At 50.5% G+C, this 17,601-nt stretch overlaps 1 protein-coding gene across 2 annotated transcripts in view; it reads left to right on the forward strand.

The window, feature by feature from the left end:
• The window catches only part of LOC109869655 (constitutive coactivator of PPAR-gamma-like protein 2), a 97,580-nt gene that overhangs the window by 21,591 nt on the left and 58,388 nt on the right, over positions 1-17,601 (forward strand). Inside the window, exons 8-9 of one of the 2 annotated variants that reach the window (XM_031804449.1) lie at positions 13,696-13,936; positions 13,969-13,989. In XM_031804449.1, coding sequence (XP_031660309.1) covers positions 13,696-13,936; positions 13,969-13,989 — 262 coding nt within the window. The remainder of the gene's footprint in view (positions 1-13,695; positions 13,937-13,968; positions 13,990-17,601) is intronic. The other variant, XM_031804450.1, reaches the window with a different exon arrangement.

The raw sequence follows: 17,601 nt of genomic DNA on the forward strand, positions 1-17,601 counted from the left end.
TGTGTGCTCCTCTCCTCCCCCCACCTCTGTACACCGCTCTGGCAGAGCTACCGCCAGGCAGCAGAATCCTCCAGGTCTGTGGGTTTGATGTTGCACTTCTTCAGCAACGTTTTTAGCTTGTACTTGTAGAGCTTCATCTGCCCCCCCCCCTACAGACCACTGGCCAAGATGTAGCTGGCCCCCCCTGCAGACCGCTGGCCAAGATGTAGCTGGCCCCCCCTACAGACCGCTGGCCAAGATGTAGCTGTCCCCCCCCTACAGACCGCTGGCCAAGATGTAGCTGGCCCCCCCTGCAGACCGCTGGCCAAGATGTAGCTGGCCCCCCCTACAGACCGCTGGCCAAGATGTAGCTGTCCCCCCCCTACAGACCGCTGGCCAAGATGTAGCTGGCCCCCCATGCAGACCGCTGGCCAAGATGTAGCTGGCCCCCCCTGCAGACCGCTGGCCAAGATGTAGCTGGCCCCCCCTGCAGACCGCTGGCCAAGATGTAGCTGGCCCCCCCTACAGACCGCTGGCCAAGATGTAGCTGGCCCCCCCTGCAGACCGTCGGCCAAGATGCAGCTGGCCCCCCCTGCAGACCGTCGGCCAAGATGTAGCTTGCCCCCCTACAGACCGTCGGCCAAGATGTAGCTGGCCAAACAGGATCTGTTTTGGAGGGGGATCCCTGTTTTGGAAGACCCTGTGTCTTGAGTTTCCCGAAGGCAGCTGATCAAGCATCAGGATCTGGTTTTGGTGGGTCAGCCCACCTCATCAGGATCTGGTTTTGGTGGGTCAGCCCACCTCATCAGGATCTGGTTTTGGTGGGCCAGCCCACCTCATCAGGATCTGGTTTTGGTGGGTCAGCCCAGTTCATCAGGATCTGGTGTTGGTGGTCAGCCCACCTCATCAGATTTTGGTGGGTCAGCTCACCTCATCAGGATCTGGTTTTGGTGGGTCAGCCCACCTCATCAGGATCTGATTTTGGTGGGTCAGCCCACCTCATCAGGATCTGATTTTGGTGGGCCAGCCCACCTCATCTGGTTTTGGTGGGTCAGCCCACCTCATCAGGATCTGGTTTTGGTGGGTCAGCCCACCTCATCGGGATCTGTTTTTTTGTGGGCCAGCCCACCTCATCAGGATCTGGTTTTTGTGGGTCAGCCCACCTCATCAGGATCTGGTTTTGGTGGGTCAGCCCACCTCATCAGGATCTGGTTTTGGTGGGCCAGCCCACCTCATCAGGATCTGGTTTTGGTGGGCCAGCCCACCTCATCAGGATCTGGTTTTGGTGGGCCAGCCCACCTCATCAGGATCTGGTTTTGGTGGTCAGCCCACCTCATCAGGATCTGGTTTTGGTGGGTCAGCCCACCTCATCAGGATCTGGTTTTGGTGGGTCAGCCCACCTCATCAGGATCTGGTTTTGGTGGGTCAGCCCACCTCATCAGGATCTGGTTTTGGTGGGTCAGCCCACCTCATCAGGATCTGGTTTTGGTGGGTCAGCCCACCTCATCAGGATCTGGTTTTGGTGGGTCAGCCCACCTCATCAGGATCTGGTTTTGGTGGGTCAGCCCACCTCATCAGGATCTGGTTTTGGTGGGTCAGACCACCTCATCAGGATCTGGTTTTGGTGGGTCAGCCCACCTCATCAGGATCTGGTTTTGGTGGGTCAGCCCACCTCATCAGGATCTGGTTTTGGTGGGTCAGCCCACCTCATCAGGATCTGGTTTTGGTGGGTCACTGCCTGATTTAGCACTGAGATAATAGAGGCCCACTTCTGGTCCATGGGGTCCTCTGTGTTCAGAAGAGGCTCAGTCTCCCGCAGCCTTTCAGTGAGAGAGCTACAAAACTCTTCCCTTACTGCAGCTTTCTCAAGCCTGATATGGTGCAGACACATCTTACTGGACTTCTGCTGGCGTTGGGACATATTCTCACCTGGAGTTTAGCCAGTACCACACCGTGATCTCTCCAGCATTCAGTACCCCTCATGTCACGTGTCAGCAGGACGTCATTAGTGTCAGAACGTCTCACTGTGACGTAGTCAATCAGGGGCCAGTGTTTAGAGCGTGGGGGCATCCATGATGTAGTCAATCAGGGGCCAGTGTTTAGAGCGTGAGGGCATCCATGATGTAGTCAATCAGGGGCCAGTGTTTAGAGCGTGGGGGCATCCATGATGTAGTCAATCAGGGGCCAGTGTTTAGAGCGTGGGGGCATCCATGATGTAGTCAATCAGGGGCCAGTGTTTGGAGCGTGGGGGCATCCATGATGTAGTCAATCAGGGGCCAGTGTTTGGAGCGTGGGGGCATCTATGACGTAGTCAATCAAGGGCCAGTGCTTGGAGAGTGGGGGCATCCATGATGTAGTCAATCAGGGGCCAGTGTTTGGAGCGTGGGGGCATCTATGACATAGTCAATCAGGGGCCAGTGTTTGGAGAGTGGGGGCATCTATGATGTAGTCAATCAGGGGCCAGTGTTTGGAGAGTGGGGGCATCTATGACGTAGTCAATCAGGGGCCAGTGTTTGGAGCGTGGGGGCATCTATGACATAGTCAATCAGGGGCCAGTGTTTGGAGCGTGGGGGCATCTATGACGTAGTCAGTCAGGGGCCAGTGTTTGGAGCGTGGGGGCATCCATGATGTAGTCAATCAGGGGCCAGTGTTTGGAGGGTGGGGGCATCCATGATGTAGTCAATCAGGGGCCAGTGTTTGGAGCGTGGGGGCATCCATGATGTAGTCAATCAGGGGCCAGTGTTTGGAGAGTGGGGGCATCCATGATGTAGTCAATCAGGGGCCAGTGTTTGGAGGGTGGGGGCATCCATGATGTAGTCAATCAGGGGCCAGTGTTTGGAGGGTGGGGGCATCCATGATGTAGTCAATCAGGGGCCAGTGTTTGGAGCGTGGGGGCATCCATGATGTAGTCAATCAGGGGCCAGTGTTTGGAGGGTGGGGGCATCCATGATGTAGTCAATCAGGGGCCAGTGTTTGGAGGGTGGGGGCATCCATGATGTAGTCAATCAGGGGCCAGTGTTTGGAGGGTGGGGGCATCCATGATGTAGTCAATCAGGGGCCAGTGTTTGGAGGGTGGGGGCATCCATGATGTAGTCAATCAGGGGCCAGTGTTTGGAGCGTGGGGGCATCCATGATGTAGTCAATCAGGGGCCAGTGTTTGGAGGGTGGGGGCATCCATGATGTAGTCAATCAGGGGCCAGTGTTTGGAGGGTGGGGGCATCCATGATGTAGTCAATCAGGGGCCAGTGTTTGGAGGGTGGGGGCATCCATGATGTAGTCAATCAGGGGCCAGTGTTTGGAGGGTGGGGGCATCCATGATGTAGTTAATCAGGGGCCAGTGTTTGGAGGGTGGGGGCATCCATGATGTAGTCAATCAGGGGCCAGTGTTTGGAGAGTGGGGGCATCCATGATGTAGTCAATCAGGGGCCAGTGTTTGGAGGGTGGGGGCATCCATGATGTAGTCAATCAGGGGCCAGTGTTTGGAGGGTGGGGGCATCCATGATGTAGTCAATCAGGGGCCAGTGTTTGGAGCGTGGGGGCATCCATGATGTAGTCAATCAGGGGCCAGTGTTTGGAGGGTGGGGGCATCCATGATGTAGTTAATCAGGGGCCAGTGTTTGGAGCGTGGGGGCATCCATGATGTAGTCAATCAGGGGCCAGTGTTTGGAGGGTGGGGGCATCCATGATGTAGTCAATCAGGGGCCAGTGTTTGGAGGGTGGGGGCATCCATGATGTAGTCAATCAGGGGCCAGTGTTTGGAGGGTGGGGGCATCCATGATGTAGTCAATCAGGGGCCAGTGTTTGGAGGGTGGGGGCATCCATGATGTAGTCAATCAGGGGCCAGTGTTTGGAGGGTGGGGGCATCCATGATGTAGTTAATCAGGGGCCAGTGTTTGGAGGGTGGGGGCATCCATGATGTAGTCAATCAGGGGCCAGTGTTTGGAGAGTGGGGGCATCCATGATGTAGTCAATCAGGGGCCAGTGTTTGGAGGGTGGGGGCATCCATGATGTAGTCAATCAGGGGCCAGTGTTTGGAGGGTGGGGGCATCCATGATGTAGTCAATCAGGGGCCAGTGTTTGGAGCGTGGGGGCATCCATGATGTAGTCAATCAGGGGCCAGTGTTTGGAGGGTGGGGGCATCCATGATGTAGTCAATCAGGGGCCAGTGTTTGGAGGGTGGGGGCATCCATGATGTAGTCAATCAGGGGCCAGTGTTTGGAGGGTGGGGGCATCCATGATGTAGTCAATCAGGGGCCAGTGTTTGGAGGGTGGGGGCATCCATGATGTAGTCAATCAGGGGTCAGTGTTTGGAGCGTGGGGGCATCCATGATGTAGTCAATCAGGGGCCAGTGTTTGGAGGGTGGGGGCATCCATGATGTAGTCAATCAGGGGCCAGTGTTTGGAGGGTGGGGGCATCCATGATGTAGTCAATCAGGGGCCAGTGTTTGGAGGGTGGGGGCATCCATGATGTAGTCAATCAGGGGCCAGTGTTTGGAGGGTGGGGGCATCCATGATGTAGTTAATCAGGGGCCAGTGTTTGGAGGGTGGGGGCATCCATGATGTAGTCAATCAGGGGCCAGTGTTTGGAGAGTGGGGGCATCCATGATGTTTTTTATTTATTTATTTTACCTTTATTTAACCAGGTAGGCAAGTTGAGAACAAGTTCTCATTTACAATTGCGACCTGGCCAAGATAAAGCAAAGCAGTTCGACAGATAAAACGACACAGAGTTACACATGGAGTAAAAACAAACATACAGTCAATAATGCAGTATAAACAAGTCTATATACAATGTGAGCAAATGAGGTGAGAAGGGAGGTAAAGGCAAAAAAAGGCCATGATGGCAAAGTAAATACAATATAGCAAGTAAAATACTGGAATGGTAGTTTTGCAATGGAAGAATGTGCAAAGTAGAAATAAAAAAATAATGGGGTGCAAAGGAGCAAAATAAATAAATAAATAAAAAATTAAATACAGTTGGGAAAGAGGTAGTTGTTTGGGCTAAATTATAGGTGGGCTATGTACAGGTGCAGTAATCTGTGAGCTGCTCTGACAGTTGGTGCTTAAAGCTAGTGAGGGAGATAAGTGTTTCCAGTTTCAGAGATTTTTGTAGTTCGTTCCAGTCATTGGCAGCAGAGAACTGGAAGGAGAGGCGGCCAAAGAAAGAATTGGTCTTGGGGGTGACTAGAGAGATATACCTGCTGGAGCGTGTGCTACAGGTGGGAGATGCTATGGTGACCAGCGAGCTGAGATAAGGGGGGACTTTACCTAGCAGGGTCTTGTAGATGACATGGAGCCAGTGGGTTTGGCGACGAGTATGAAGCGAGGGCCAGCCAACGAGAGCGTACAGGTCGCAATGGTGGGTAGTATATGGGGCTTTGGTGATAAAACGGATTGCACTGTGATAGACTGCATCCAATTTGTTGAGTAGGGTATTGGAGGCTATTTTGTAAATGACATCGCCAAAGTCGAGGATTGGTAGGATGGTCAGTTTTACAAGGGTATGTTTGGCAGCATGAGTGAAGGATGCTTTGTTGCGAAATAGGAAGCCAATTCTAGATTTAACTTTGGATTGGAGATGTTTGATATGGGTCTGGAAGGAGAGTTTACAGTCTAACCAGACACCTAAGTATTTGTAGTTGTCCACGTATTCTAAGTCAGAGCCGTCCAGAGTAGTGATGTTGGACAGGCGGGTAGGTGCAGGTAGCGATCGGTTGAAGAGCATGCATTTAGTTTTACTTGTATTTAAGAGCAATTGGAGGCCACGGAAGGAGAGTTGTATGGCATTGAAGCTTGCCTGGAGGGTTGTTAACACAGTGTCCAAAGAAGGGCCGGAAGTATACAGAATGGTGTCGTCTGCGTAGAGGTGGATCAGGGACTCACCAGCAGCAAGAGCGACCTCATTGATGTATACAGAGAAGAGAGTCGGTCCAAGAATTGAACCCTGTGGCACCCCCATAGAGACTGCCAGAGGTCCGGACAGCAGACCCTCCGACTTGACACACTGAACTCTATCAGAGAAGTAGTTGGTGAACCAGGCGAGGCAATCATTTGAGAAACCAAGGCTGTCGAGTCTGCCGATGAGGATATGGTGATTGACAGAGTCGAAAGCCTTGGCCAGATCAATGAATACGGCTGCACAGTAATGTTTCTTATCGATGGCGGTTAAGATATCGTTTAGGACCTTGAGCGTGGCTGAGGTGCACCCATGACCAGCTCTGAAACCAGATTGCATAGCAGAGAAGGTATGGTGAGATTCGAAATGGTCGGTAATCTGTTTGTTGACTTGGCTTTCGAAGACCTTAGAAAGGCACGGTAGGATAGATATAGGTCTGTAGCAGTTTGGGTCAAGAGTGTCCCCCCCTTTGAAGAGGGGGATGACCGCAGCTGCTTTCCAATCTTTGGGAATCTCAGACGACACGAAAGAGAGGTTGAACAGGCTAGTAATAGGGGTGGCAACAATTTCGGCAGATAATTTTAGAAAGAAAGGGTCCAGATTGTCTAGCCCGGCTGATTTGTAGGGGTCCAGATTTTGCAGCTCTTTCAGAACATCAGCTGAATGGATTTGGGAGAAGGAGAAATGGGGAAGGCTTGGGCGAGTTGCTGTTGGGGGTGCAGTGCTGTTGTCCGGGGTAGGAGTAGCCAGGTGGAAAGCATGGCCAGCCGTAGAAAAATGCTTATTGAAATTCTCAATTATGGTGGATTTATCAGTGGTGACAGTGTTTCCTATCTTCAGTGCAGTGGGCAGCTGGGAGGAGGTGTTCTTATTCTCCATGGACTTTACAGTGTCCCAGAACTTTTTTGAGTTAGTGTTGCAGGAAGCAAATTTCTGCTTGAAAAAGCTAGCCTTGGCTTTTCTAACTGCCTGTGTATAATGATTTCTAGCTTCCCTGAACAGCTGCATATCACGGGGGCTGTTCGATGCTAATGCAGAACGCCATAGGATGTTTTTGTGTTGGTTAAGGGCAGTCAGGTCTGGGGAGAACCAAGGGCTATATCTGTTCCTGGTTCTAAATTTCTTGAATGGGGCATGTTTATTTAAGATGGTTAGGAACGCATTTAAAAAAAATATCCAGGCATCCTCTACTGACGGGATGAGATCAATATCCTCCCAGGATACCCCCTGGCCAGGTCGATTAGAAAGGCCTGCTCGCTGAAGTGTTTCAGGGAGCGTTTTACAGTGATGAGTGGAGGTCGTTTGACCGCTGACCCATTACGGATGCAGGCAATGAGGCAGTGATCGCTGAGATCTTGGTTGAAGACAGCAGAGGTGTATTTAGAGGGGAAGTTGGTTAGGATGATATCTATGAGGGTGCCCGTGTTTAAGGTTTTGGGGAGGTACCTGGTAGGTTCATTGATTATTTGTGTGAGATTGAGGGCATCAAGTTTAGATTGTAGGATGGCTGGGGTGTTAAGCATGTTCCAGTTTAGGTCGCCTAGCAGCACGAACTCTGAAGATAGATGGGGGGCAATCAGTTCACATATGGTGTCCAGAGCACAGCTGGGGGCAGAGGGTGGTCTATAGCAGGCGGCAACGGTGAGAGACTTGTTTTTAGAGAGGTGGATTTTTAAAAGTAGAAGTTCAAATTGTTTGGGTACAGACCTGGATAGTAGGACAGAACTCTGCAGGCTATCTTTGCAGTAGATTGCAACACCGCCCCCTTTGGCAGTTCTATCTTGTCTGAAAATGTTGTAGTTTGGAATTAAAACTTCAGAATTTTTGGTGGTCTTCCTAAGCCAGGATTCAGACACAGCTAGAACATCCGGGTTGGCAGAGTGTGCTAAAGCAGTGAATAGAACAAACTTAGGGAGGAGGCTTCTAATGTTAACATGCATGAAACCAAGGCTATTACGGTTACAGAAGTCGTCAAAAGAGAGCGCCTGGGGAATAGGAGTGGAGCTAGGCACTGCAGGGCCTGGATTCACCTCTACATCGCCAGAGGAACATAGGAGGAGTAGAATAAGGGTACGGCTAAAAGCTATGAGAATTGGTCGTCTAGAACGTCTGGAACATAGAGTAAAAGGAGGTTTCTGGGGGCGATAAAATAGCATCAAGGTATAATGTACAGACAAATGTATGGTAGGATGTGAATACAGTGGAGGTAAACCTAGGTATTGAGTGATGAAGAGAGAGATATTGTCTCTAGAAACATCGTTGAAACCAGGAGATGTCATTGCATGTGTGGGTGGTGGAACTAATAGGTTGGATAAGGTATAGTGAGCAGGACTAGAGGCTCTACAGTGAAATAAGCCAATAAACACTAACCAGAACAGAAATGGACAAGACATATTGACATTAAGGATAGGCATGCTTAGTCGAGTGATCAAAAGGGTCCGGTGAGTGGAGAGGTTGGTTGGTGATTTAGACAGCTAGCCAGGGCATCGGTAGCAAGCTAGCATAGGATGGAGGTCTGTTAGCCACCCCTTACGTTCCGTCAGTAGATTAGTGGGGTTCCGTGTGGTAGAGGGGATTAATCCAAATCACACAACAACAACAAAAATAAAAACAATAGATATAGTTATAGAGGCCCAAGAAGAAAAGATAATAATAATAATTTAAAAAATAATTTAAAAAAAATAATAATAAAAAAAAATTGTCCGATTGTCTATTCAGATAGCAGCCGGTAAGACAGCTAACGGTTAGCAGGCCGCAGATGGGCGTTCAGGTAACGTCGCGACGGAGGAGCCGGCCGAATAACTCCTTCGGGTAGATAACGTCGGCAGTCCAGTTGTGAAGGCCCGGTGGGGCTCCGCGAAGGCAGTAAAACGGGTCCGGATAGGTGACTGCAGCCCAGGTGTGATTGATGGAACTCAGGAGTGATTGACGGAGCTTGCTAGCTCCGGAATAATTGATGTTTGCTCCGGAATCGACGAAGGCCGATGGTCACACGGATAGCAGCTAGCTAGCTGTGAGATCCGGGTATGAATGTCCAGGGACATGGAGAGAAAAATTGGTCCGGTATGTTCCGTTCCGAGCCGCGCTGCGCCGTACAGAACTGGCGATAGATTTTCGAGCTAAAGGATAGCTGATGACCACAAACCGTGGTTAGCTGAATATTAACGATTTGCCAGTAAAGGAGCTAACTAGCTTCTGAACTAGCTTCTGGATTAGCTTCTGGCTAGTTTCAGGCTAGCTTCTTGGAGTTTCTGGCTAGCTTCTTGGAGGATTACAGATCTGAGGTAAATAATACTTTTTTATAAATATACATTGGTGAGGCGGGTTGCAGGAGAGTGTTTTGAAGATGAGTTGATGGAAAATAAAAATAAAATGTATGTGAAAAAGTTGTAAATATATATATATACAGGACACGACAAGACGAGGACAAAAGACGTCTGAACTGGTGGGGGCATCCATGATGTAGTCAATCAGGGGCCAGTGTTTGGAGGGTGGGGGCATCCATGATGTAGTCAATCGGGGGCCAGTGTTTGGAGCGTGGGGGCATCTATGACGTAGTCAATCAGGGGCCAGTGTTTGGAGCGTGGGGGCATCTATGACATAGTCAATCAGGGGCCAGTGTTTGGAGAGTGGGGGCATCTATGATGTAGTCAATCAGGGGCCAGTGTTTGGAGAGTGGGGGCATCTATGACGTAGTCAATCAGGGGCCAGTGTTTGGAGCGTGGGGGCATCTATGACATAGTCAATCAGGGGCCAGTGTTTGGAGCGTGGGGGCATCTATGACGTAGTCAATCAGGGGCCAGTGTTTGGAGCGTGGGGGCATCCATGATGTAGTCAATCAGGGGCCAGTGTTTGGAGGGTGGGGGCATCCATGATGTAGTCAATCAGGGGCCAGTGTTTGGAGCGTGGGGGCATCCATGATGTAGTCAATCAGGGGCCAGTGTTTGGAGAGTGGGGGCATCCATGATGTAGTCAATCAGGGGCCAGTGTTTGGAGGGTGGGGGCATCCATGATGTAGTCAATCAGGGGCCAGTGTTTGGAGGGTGGGGGCATCCATGATGTAGTCAATCAGGGGCCAGTGTTTGGAGCGTGGGGGCATCCATGATGTAGTCAATCAGGGGCCAGTGTTTGGAGGGTGGGGGCATCCATGATGTAGTCAATCAGGGGCCAGTGTTTGGAGGGTGGGGGCATCTATGACGTAGTCAATCAGGGGCCAGTGTTTGGAGAGTGGGGGCATCCATAATGTAGTCAATCAGGGGCCAGTGTTTGGAGCGTGGCGGCATCTATGACATAGTCAATCAGGGGCCAGTGTTTGGAGAGTGGGGGCATCTATGATGTAGTCAATCAGGGGCCAGTGTTTGGAGCGTGGGGGCATCCATGATGTAGTCAATCAGGGTCCAGTGTTTGGAGCGTGGGGGCATCCATGATGTAGTCAATCAGGGGCCAGTGTTTGGAGCGTGGGGGCATCCATGATGTAGTCAGTCAGGGGCCAGTGTTTGGAGCGTGGGGGCATCCATGATGTAGTCAGTCAGGGGCCAGTGTTTGGAGCGTGGGGGCATCCATGATGTAGTCAATCAGGGGCCAGTGTTTGGAAGGTGGGGGCATCCATGATGTAGTCAATCAGGGGCCAGTGTTTGGAGGGTGGGGGCATCCATGATGTAGTCAATCAGGGGCCAGTGTTTGGAGGGTGGGGGCATCCATGATGTAGTCAATCAGGGGCCAGTGTTTGGAGGGTGGGGGGCATCCATGATGTAGTCAATCAGGGGCCAGTGTTTGGAGGGTGGGGGCATCCATGATGTAGTTAATCAGGGGCCAGTGTTAGGAGGGTGGGGGCATCCATGATGTAGTCAATCAGGGGCCAGTGTTTGGAGAGTGGGGGCATCCATGATGTAGTCAATCAGGGGCCAGTGTTTGGAGGGTGGGGGCATCCATGATGTAGTCAATCAGGTACCAGTGTTTGGAGAGTGGGGGCATCCATTATGTAGTCAGTCAGTGTTTGGAGCGTTGGGGCATCCATGATGTAGTCAGTCAGGTACCAGTGTTTGGAGCGTGGGGGCATCCATGATGTAGTCAATCAGGGGCCAGTGTTTGGAGCGTGGGGGCATCCATGATGTAGTCAATCAGGGGCCAGTGTTTGGAGCGTGGGGGCATCCATGATGTAGTCAATCAGGGGCCAGTGTTTGGAGCGTGGGGGCATCCATGATGTAGTCAGTCAGGGGCCAGTGTTTGGAGCGTGGGGGCATCCATGATGTAGTCAGTCAGGGGCCAGTGTTTGGAGCGTGGGGGCATCCATGATGTAGTCAGTCAGGGGCCAGTGTTTGGAGCGTTGGGGCATCCATGATGTTTTATATTTGTTCTTCAGCTGGAACAAGGTGCCAGTGACGATGGGATCATGATCAGCACAGAGTTAGCAGTCTCACGCCGTTCTCATTGACCTGGCCAACACCATGCCTACCCAGCACACCGCTCCATATCCTGTTCTGTCCCAACCTAGCGTTGAAGTCACCCAGCAGAAACATTTTGTCATTCCTGGGGATGTAGTGAAGGGCCTCATCTAGTGAATGGTAGATCAGTCCTTTGCCTCATTTTCAGATGGTAACGTTTGTGCACTAGACGTGTCACATGCACCCTGCGGTTGCCCCCCCCACACACACACACTTACACACACACACACACACAACGCATAGGTTATTCATGAAGGTCTGTGTGCTGTGACGTTGCTACTGTTACTATAACATTGTTTTAGTCTTAGTTAGCACTAACTCGCTCCCTCTCTTCTCCCCCCCACTAACCCTCTCACTCTCTCCCCCCTCACTAACCCGTTCTCTCCCTCTCTCCCCCTCACTAACCCATTCTCTCCCTCTCTCCCCCCCTCTCTCTCCCCTCACTAACCCGTTCTCTCCTCACTAAACCCATTCTCCTCCCTCTCTACCCCTCACTACCCCCTCACTACCCGTTCTCTCCCTCTCTCCCCCCTCACTAACCCGTTCTCTCCCTCTCTCCCCCCCTCACTAACCCCGTTCTCTCCCTCTCTCCCCCCTCACTAACCCGTTCTCTCCTCTCTCCCCCCCGTTCTCTCCTCCTCTCTCCCCCCTCTCCCTCCCCCCACTAACCCGTTCTCTCCCTCCTCTCCCCCCTCACTAACCCGTTCTCTCCCTCTCTCCCCCCTTTCTCTCCTCCTCTCTCCTTTCTCACTAACCCTTTCTCTCCCTCTCTCCCCCTTTCTCTCCCTCTCTCCCCCCACCTAACCCGTTCTCTCCCTCTCTCCCCCCTCACTAACCCGTCTCTCCCTCTCTCCCCCCTTTCTCTTCTCCTCTCCTTTCTCACATAACCCTTTCTCTCCCTCTCTCCCCCCTTTCTCTCCCTCTCTTCCCCTCACTAACCCGTTCTCTCCCTCTCTCCTTTCTCACTAACCCTTTCTCTCCCTCTCTCCCCCCTCACTAACCCGTTCTCTCCTCCTCTCTCCCCCCCTCTCTCCCCTCACTAACCCATTCTCTCTTCCTCTCTCCCCCCTTTCTCTCCTCCTCTCTCCCCCCTTTCTCTCCTCCTCACTAACCCGTTCTCTCCCCCTCACTAACCCATTCTCTCCTCCTCTCCCCCCTTTCTCTCCTCCTCTCTCCCCCTCACTAACCCATTCTCTCCTCCTCTCCCCCCTTTCTCTCCTCCTCTCTCCCCCTCACTAACCCATTCTCTCCTCCTCTCTCCCCCCTTTCTCTCCTCCTCTCTCCCCCCTCACTAACCTGTTCTCTCCCTCTCTCCTTTCTCACTAACCCTTTCTCTCCCTCTCTCCCCCCTCACTAACCCGTTCTCTCCTCCTCTCTCCCCTCACTAACCCATTCTCTCCTCCTCTCTCCCCCCTTTCTCTCCTCCTCACTAACCCGTTCTCTCCCTCTCACTAACCCGTTCTCTCCTCCTCTCTCCCCCCTCTCTCTCCCCTCACTAACCCATTCTCTCCCCCCTCATTAACCTGTTCTCCCCCCCCCTCTCACTAACCCGTTCTCCCCCCTCTCACTAACCCGTTCTCCCCCCCCTCACTAACCCGTTCTCTCCCCCCCTCACTAACCCGTTCTCTCCCCCCCTCACTAACCCGTTCTCCCCCCCCCCCTCACTAACCCGTTCTCTCCCCCCCTCACTAACCCGTTCTCTCCCCCCCTCACTAACCCTTTCTCTCTCTCCCCCCCCCTCACTAACCCTTTCTCTCCTCCTCTCCCCCCCTCACTAACCCTTTCTCTCCTCCTCTCTCCCCCTTTCTCTCCTCCTCTCCCCCCTCACTAACCCGTTCTCTCCTCCTCTCTCCCCCCCCCTCACTAACCCATTCTCTCCCCTCACTAACCCGTTCTCTCTCCTCCTCTCCCCCCCTCACTAACCCGTTCTCTCCTCCTCTCCCCCCCTCACTAACCCATTCTCTCCCTCTCTCCCCCCTCACTAACCCGTTCTCTCCCTCACTAACCCGTTCTCTCTCCTCCTCTCCCCCCTCACTAACCCGTTCTCTCTCCTCCTCTCTCCCCTCACTAACCCGTTCTCTCTCCTCCTCTCCCCCCTCACTAACCCGTTCTCTCCTCCCCTCACTAACCCGTTCTCTCCCTCTCTCCCCCCTCACTAACCCGTTCTCTCCCTCTCTCCCCCCTCACTAACCCGTTCTCTCCCTCACTAACCCGTTCTCTCTCCTCCTCTCCCCCCTCACTAACCCGTTCTCTCTCCTCCTCTCCCCCCTCACTAACCCGTTCTCTCCTCCTCTCCCCCCCTCACTAACCCATTCTCTCCCTCTCTCTCCCCTCACTAACCCGTTCTCTCCTCTTTCCCTCTTTTCACTCTTTCAGCCATCTGACAGACAAGTCCTCCGGGTGGGACGATCCGGCCGGTCGGGGGAGTGGAGGGGATGGTTCCCACGGTAACGGGAGCGGGTCCAACATTCCATCGCTGTTGTCAATGGCGACGCGGAGTCACATGGACATAACCACGCCACCTCTGCCTCAAATCAGCGCTGAGGTGTTGAGAGTAGCAGAACACAGACATCGCAGAGGACTAATGTATCCAGAGATATACCACATACTGACCAAGGTAACAGACACAGAGGACTGATGTATCCACAGATATACCACATACTGACCAAGGTAACAGAGGACTGATGTATCCACAGATATACCACATACTGACCAAGGTAACAGACACAGAGGACTGATGTATCCACAGATATACCACATACTGACCAAGGTAACAGACACAGAGGACTGATGTATCCACAGATATACCACATACTGACCAAGGTAACAGACACAGAGGACTGATGTATCCACAGATATACCACATACTGACCAAGGTAACAGACACAGAGGACTGATGTATCCACAGATATACCACATACTGACCAAGGTAACAGACACAGAGGACTGATGTATCCACAGATATACCACATACTGACCAAGGTAACACAGGACTGATGTATCCACAGATATACCACATACTGACCAAGGTAAGACACAGAGGACTGATGTATCCACAGATATACCACATACTGACCAAGGTAAGACACAGAGGACTGATGTATCCACAGATATACCACATACTGACCAAGGTAAGACACAGAGGACTGATGTATCCACAGATATACCACATACTGACCAAGGTAACACAGGACTGATGTATCCACAGATATACCACATACTGACCAAGGTAAGACACAGAGGACTGATGTATCCACAGATATACCACATACTGACCAAGGTAAGACACAGAGGACTGATGTATCCACAGATATACCACATACTGACCAAGGTAAGACACAGAGGACTGATGTATCCACAGATATACCACATACTGACCAAGGTAACACAGGACTGATGTATCCACAGATATACCACATACTGACCAAGGTAACACAGAGGACTGATGTATCCACAGATATACCACATACTGACCATGGTAGGGATGTGGGATGAGAGAATGAGGATCACTAAGATCACACAGGACACCAGATAGAACAGACTGACCCCCTGGCACATAAACTATAGCAGCATAGATTCTGGAGACTGAGACAGGGGTCGGGATGCTGTGGCCTTGTCCAAAGTTACCCCCGGACAGGGCCAATCAGGCAGGATATAAACCCACCCACTTTGCCAAAGCACAGACCACCAACTTACTACCCTGAGACAAGGCCAAGTATAGCCCACAATGATCTCCACTGCTCAAGCCAGAGGGGAGCAAGACCGGACAGGAAGATCACATCAATGACTCAACCCATTCAAGTAGAGAATAGCGGGGAAAAAAGCCTGGCAAGATGTGATGCTCCCCTCCTAGGGACGGCATGGAAGAGCACTCGTAAGCCAATGACTCAGCCCTCATGATAGGGTCAGAGGCAGAGAATCCCAGTGGAGAGAGGGGAGCCGGCCAGGCAGAGACAGCAGGAGACTGAGTCTCTCACATGGATAGGCAGACCATTTCATAAAAATGTATCTTTGTAGGAGACAGCCCTGCCTCCAGCTTAGAAATTCTAGGGACAATAAGGAGGACTGTGTCTTGTGACCGTACGTGTAGATACAGTGCATGCTGAAAGTATTCAGACCCCTCAACTTTTTCCAAATTTCATTACACCCTTATTCTAAAATTGATTACATTTTTTTCACTCAACACAATACCCCATAATGACAAATCAGAAACTGTTTTTTTTAAAACATTTTTGCAAATGTATATTAAATAAACTGAAATATCATATTTACATAAGTATTCAGACCCTTTACCCAGCATTTTGTTGAAGCACCTTTGGCAACGATTCATCGGTTCATCTTTCCCTCGATCCTGACTAGTCTCCCAGTCCCTGCTGCTGAAAAACATCCCCACAGCATGATGCTGCCACCACCATGCTTCACCGTATGAATGGTGGCAGGTTTCCTCCAGACGTGACGCTTGGCATTCAGGCCAAAGACTTCAATCTTGGTTTCATCAGACCAGAGAATCTTGTTTCTTATGGTCTGAGAGTCCTTTAGGTGCCTTTTGGCAAACACCAAGTGGACTGTCATGTGCCTTTTACTGAGGACTGGCTTCCTCCTGGTCACTACCATAACGGCCTGATTGGTGGAGTGCTGCAGAGATGGTTGTCCTTCTGGAAGATTCTCCCATCTCCACAGAGGAACTCTGGAGCTTTGTCAGAGTGACCATCGGGTTCTTGGTCACCTCCCTGACCAAGGTCCTTCTCCCCCGATTGCCAGGCGGCCAGCTCTAGGAAGAGTCTTGGTGGTTCCAAACATCTTCCATTTAAGAATGATGGAGGCACTGTGTTCTTGACCTTCAATGCTGCAGAAATGTTGGTCCCCTTCCCCAGATCTGTGCCTCGACACAATCCTGTCTCTGAGCTCTACAGACAATTATTTTGACCTCATGGCTTGGTTGTTGCTCTGACACACACTGTCAACTGTGTGACCTTATGTAGACAGGTGTGTGCCTTTCCAAATCGTGCCCAATCAAGTTGTAGAAACATCTGAAGGATGATCAATGGAAACAGGATGCACCTGAGCTCAATTTCAAGTCTCATAGCAAAGGGTCTGAATTCCTACAGTACCAGTCAAGGTTTGGACACACCTACTCATTCAAGGTTTTTTTTACATACATATTTCAACTATGAAATAACACATATCAAATCATGTAATAACAAAACAAGTGTTTGACAAATAAAAATATATTTTATATTTGAGATTCTTCAAATAGCCACCCTTTGCCTTGATGACAGCTTTGCACACTCTTGACATTCTCTCAACCTGCTTCACCTGGAATGCTTTTCCAACAGTCTTGAAGGAGTTCCCAAATATGCTGCTTTTCCTTCACTCTGCTGTTCAACTCATCCTTAACCATCTCAATTGGGTTGAGGTCAGGTGATTGTGGAGGCCAGGTCATCTGATGCAGCACTCCATCACTCTCCATCTTGGTCAAATAGCCCTTACACAGCCTAGAGGTGTGTTTTGAGTCATTGTCCTGTTGAAAAACAAATGATAGTCCCACTAAGCGAATGAAAAACTAATTTGAATGATTCCACCTAAGTGTATGTAAACTTCCGACTGCAACTGTATATAAGGTATTTATATTCTGTTTGTTTATTTACATTTTGACACGTTTGTTTTACCCGTTTCCTCTGTCATTATCTGGTGTGTAGATTGAGGGGTGAAAAAATGATTTCATACATTTTATATTAATACTGTAAGAAAATGTGAAAAAAGTGAAGGGGTCTGAATACTTCCCGAATGCACTGTATATTATGTTGGGAATAGTCCGTTATAAATTCCTCTGTCCGTCTAACTTCCAGCTCTGTCTGAACAATTTGCACATTCGGATCAAAGATGTTAATGTCATCACCCCTTTTGAGTTTCTTTGCTCATATATTTTACCCCCCCCCCCAGTCCTTTTCCCAAACAATTATTTTTAAAATAATTGAATGAGTTCCCTGGCAATAATTTAGATTATTTTTCTTCTCTTTTAGCCAGGTAAATACTGACCGTCTTTTCTTAATATCTGCTAAGCCATTACAATTTTAACTGGCTATATTTTTTTTACCATTTACCATAATGTGATACAGTTTTCAATTCTGCTGATCATATTATATGTTTGTAAACCATTAGAAGGTACCATACTGATTGAGTGTCCATATAGCGGTACCATTAGAAGGTACCATACTGATTGAGTGTCGATATAACGGTACCATTAGAAGGTACCATACTGATTGAGTGTCCATATAGCGG

The sequence above is a fragment of the Oncorhynchus kisutch genome, linkage group LG24 (assembly GCF_002021735.2).
Source record: "Oncorhynchus kisutch isolate 150728-3 linkage group LG24, Okis_V2, whole genome shotgun sequence".
Taxonomy (NCBI): domain Eukaryota; kingdom Metazoa; phylum Chordata; class Actinopteri; order Salmoniformes; family Salmonidae; genus Oncorhynchus; species Oncorhynchus kisutch.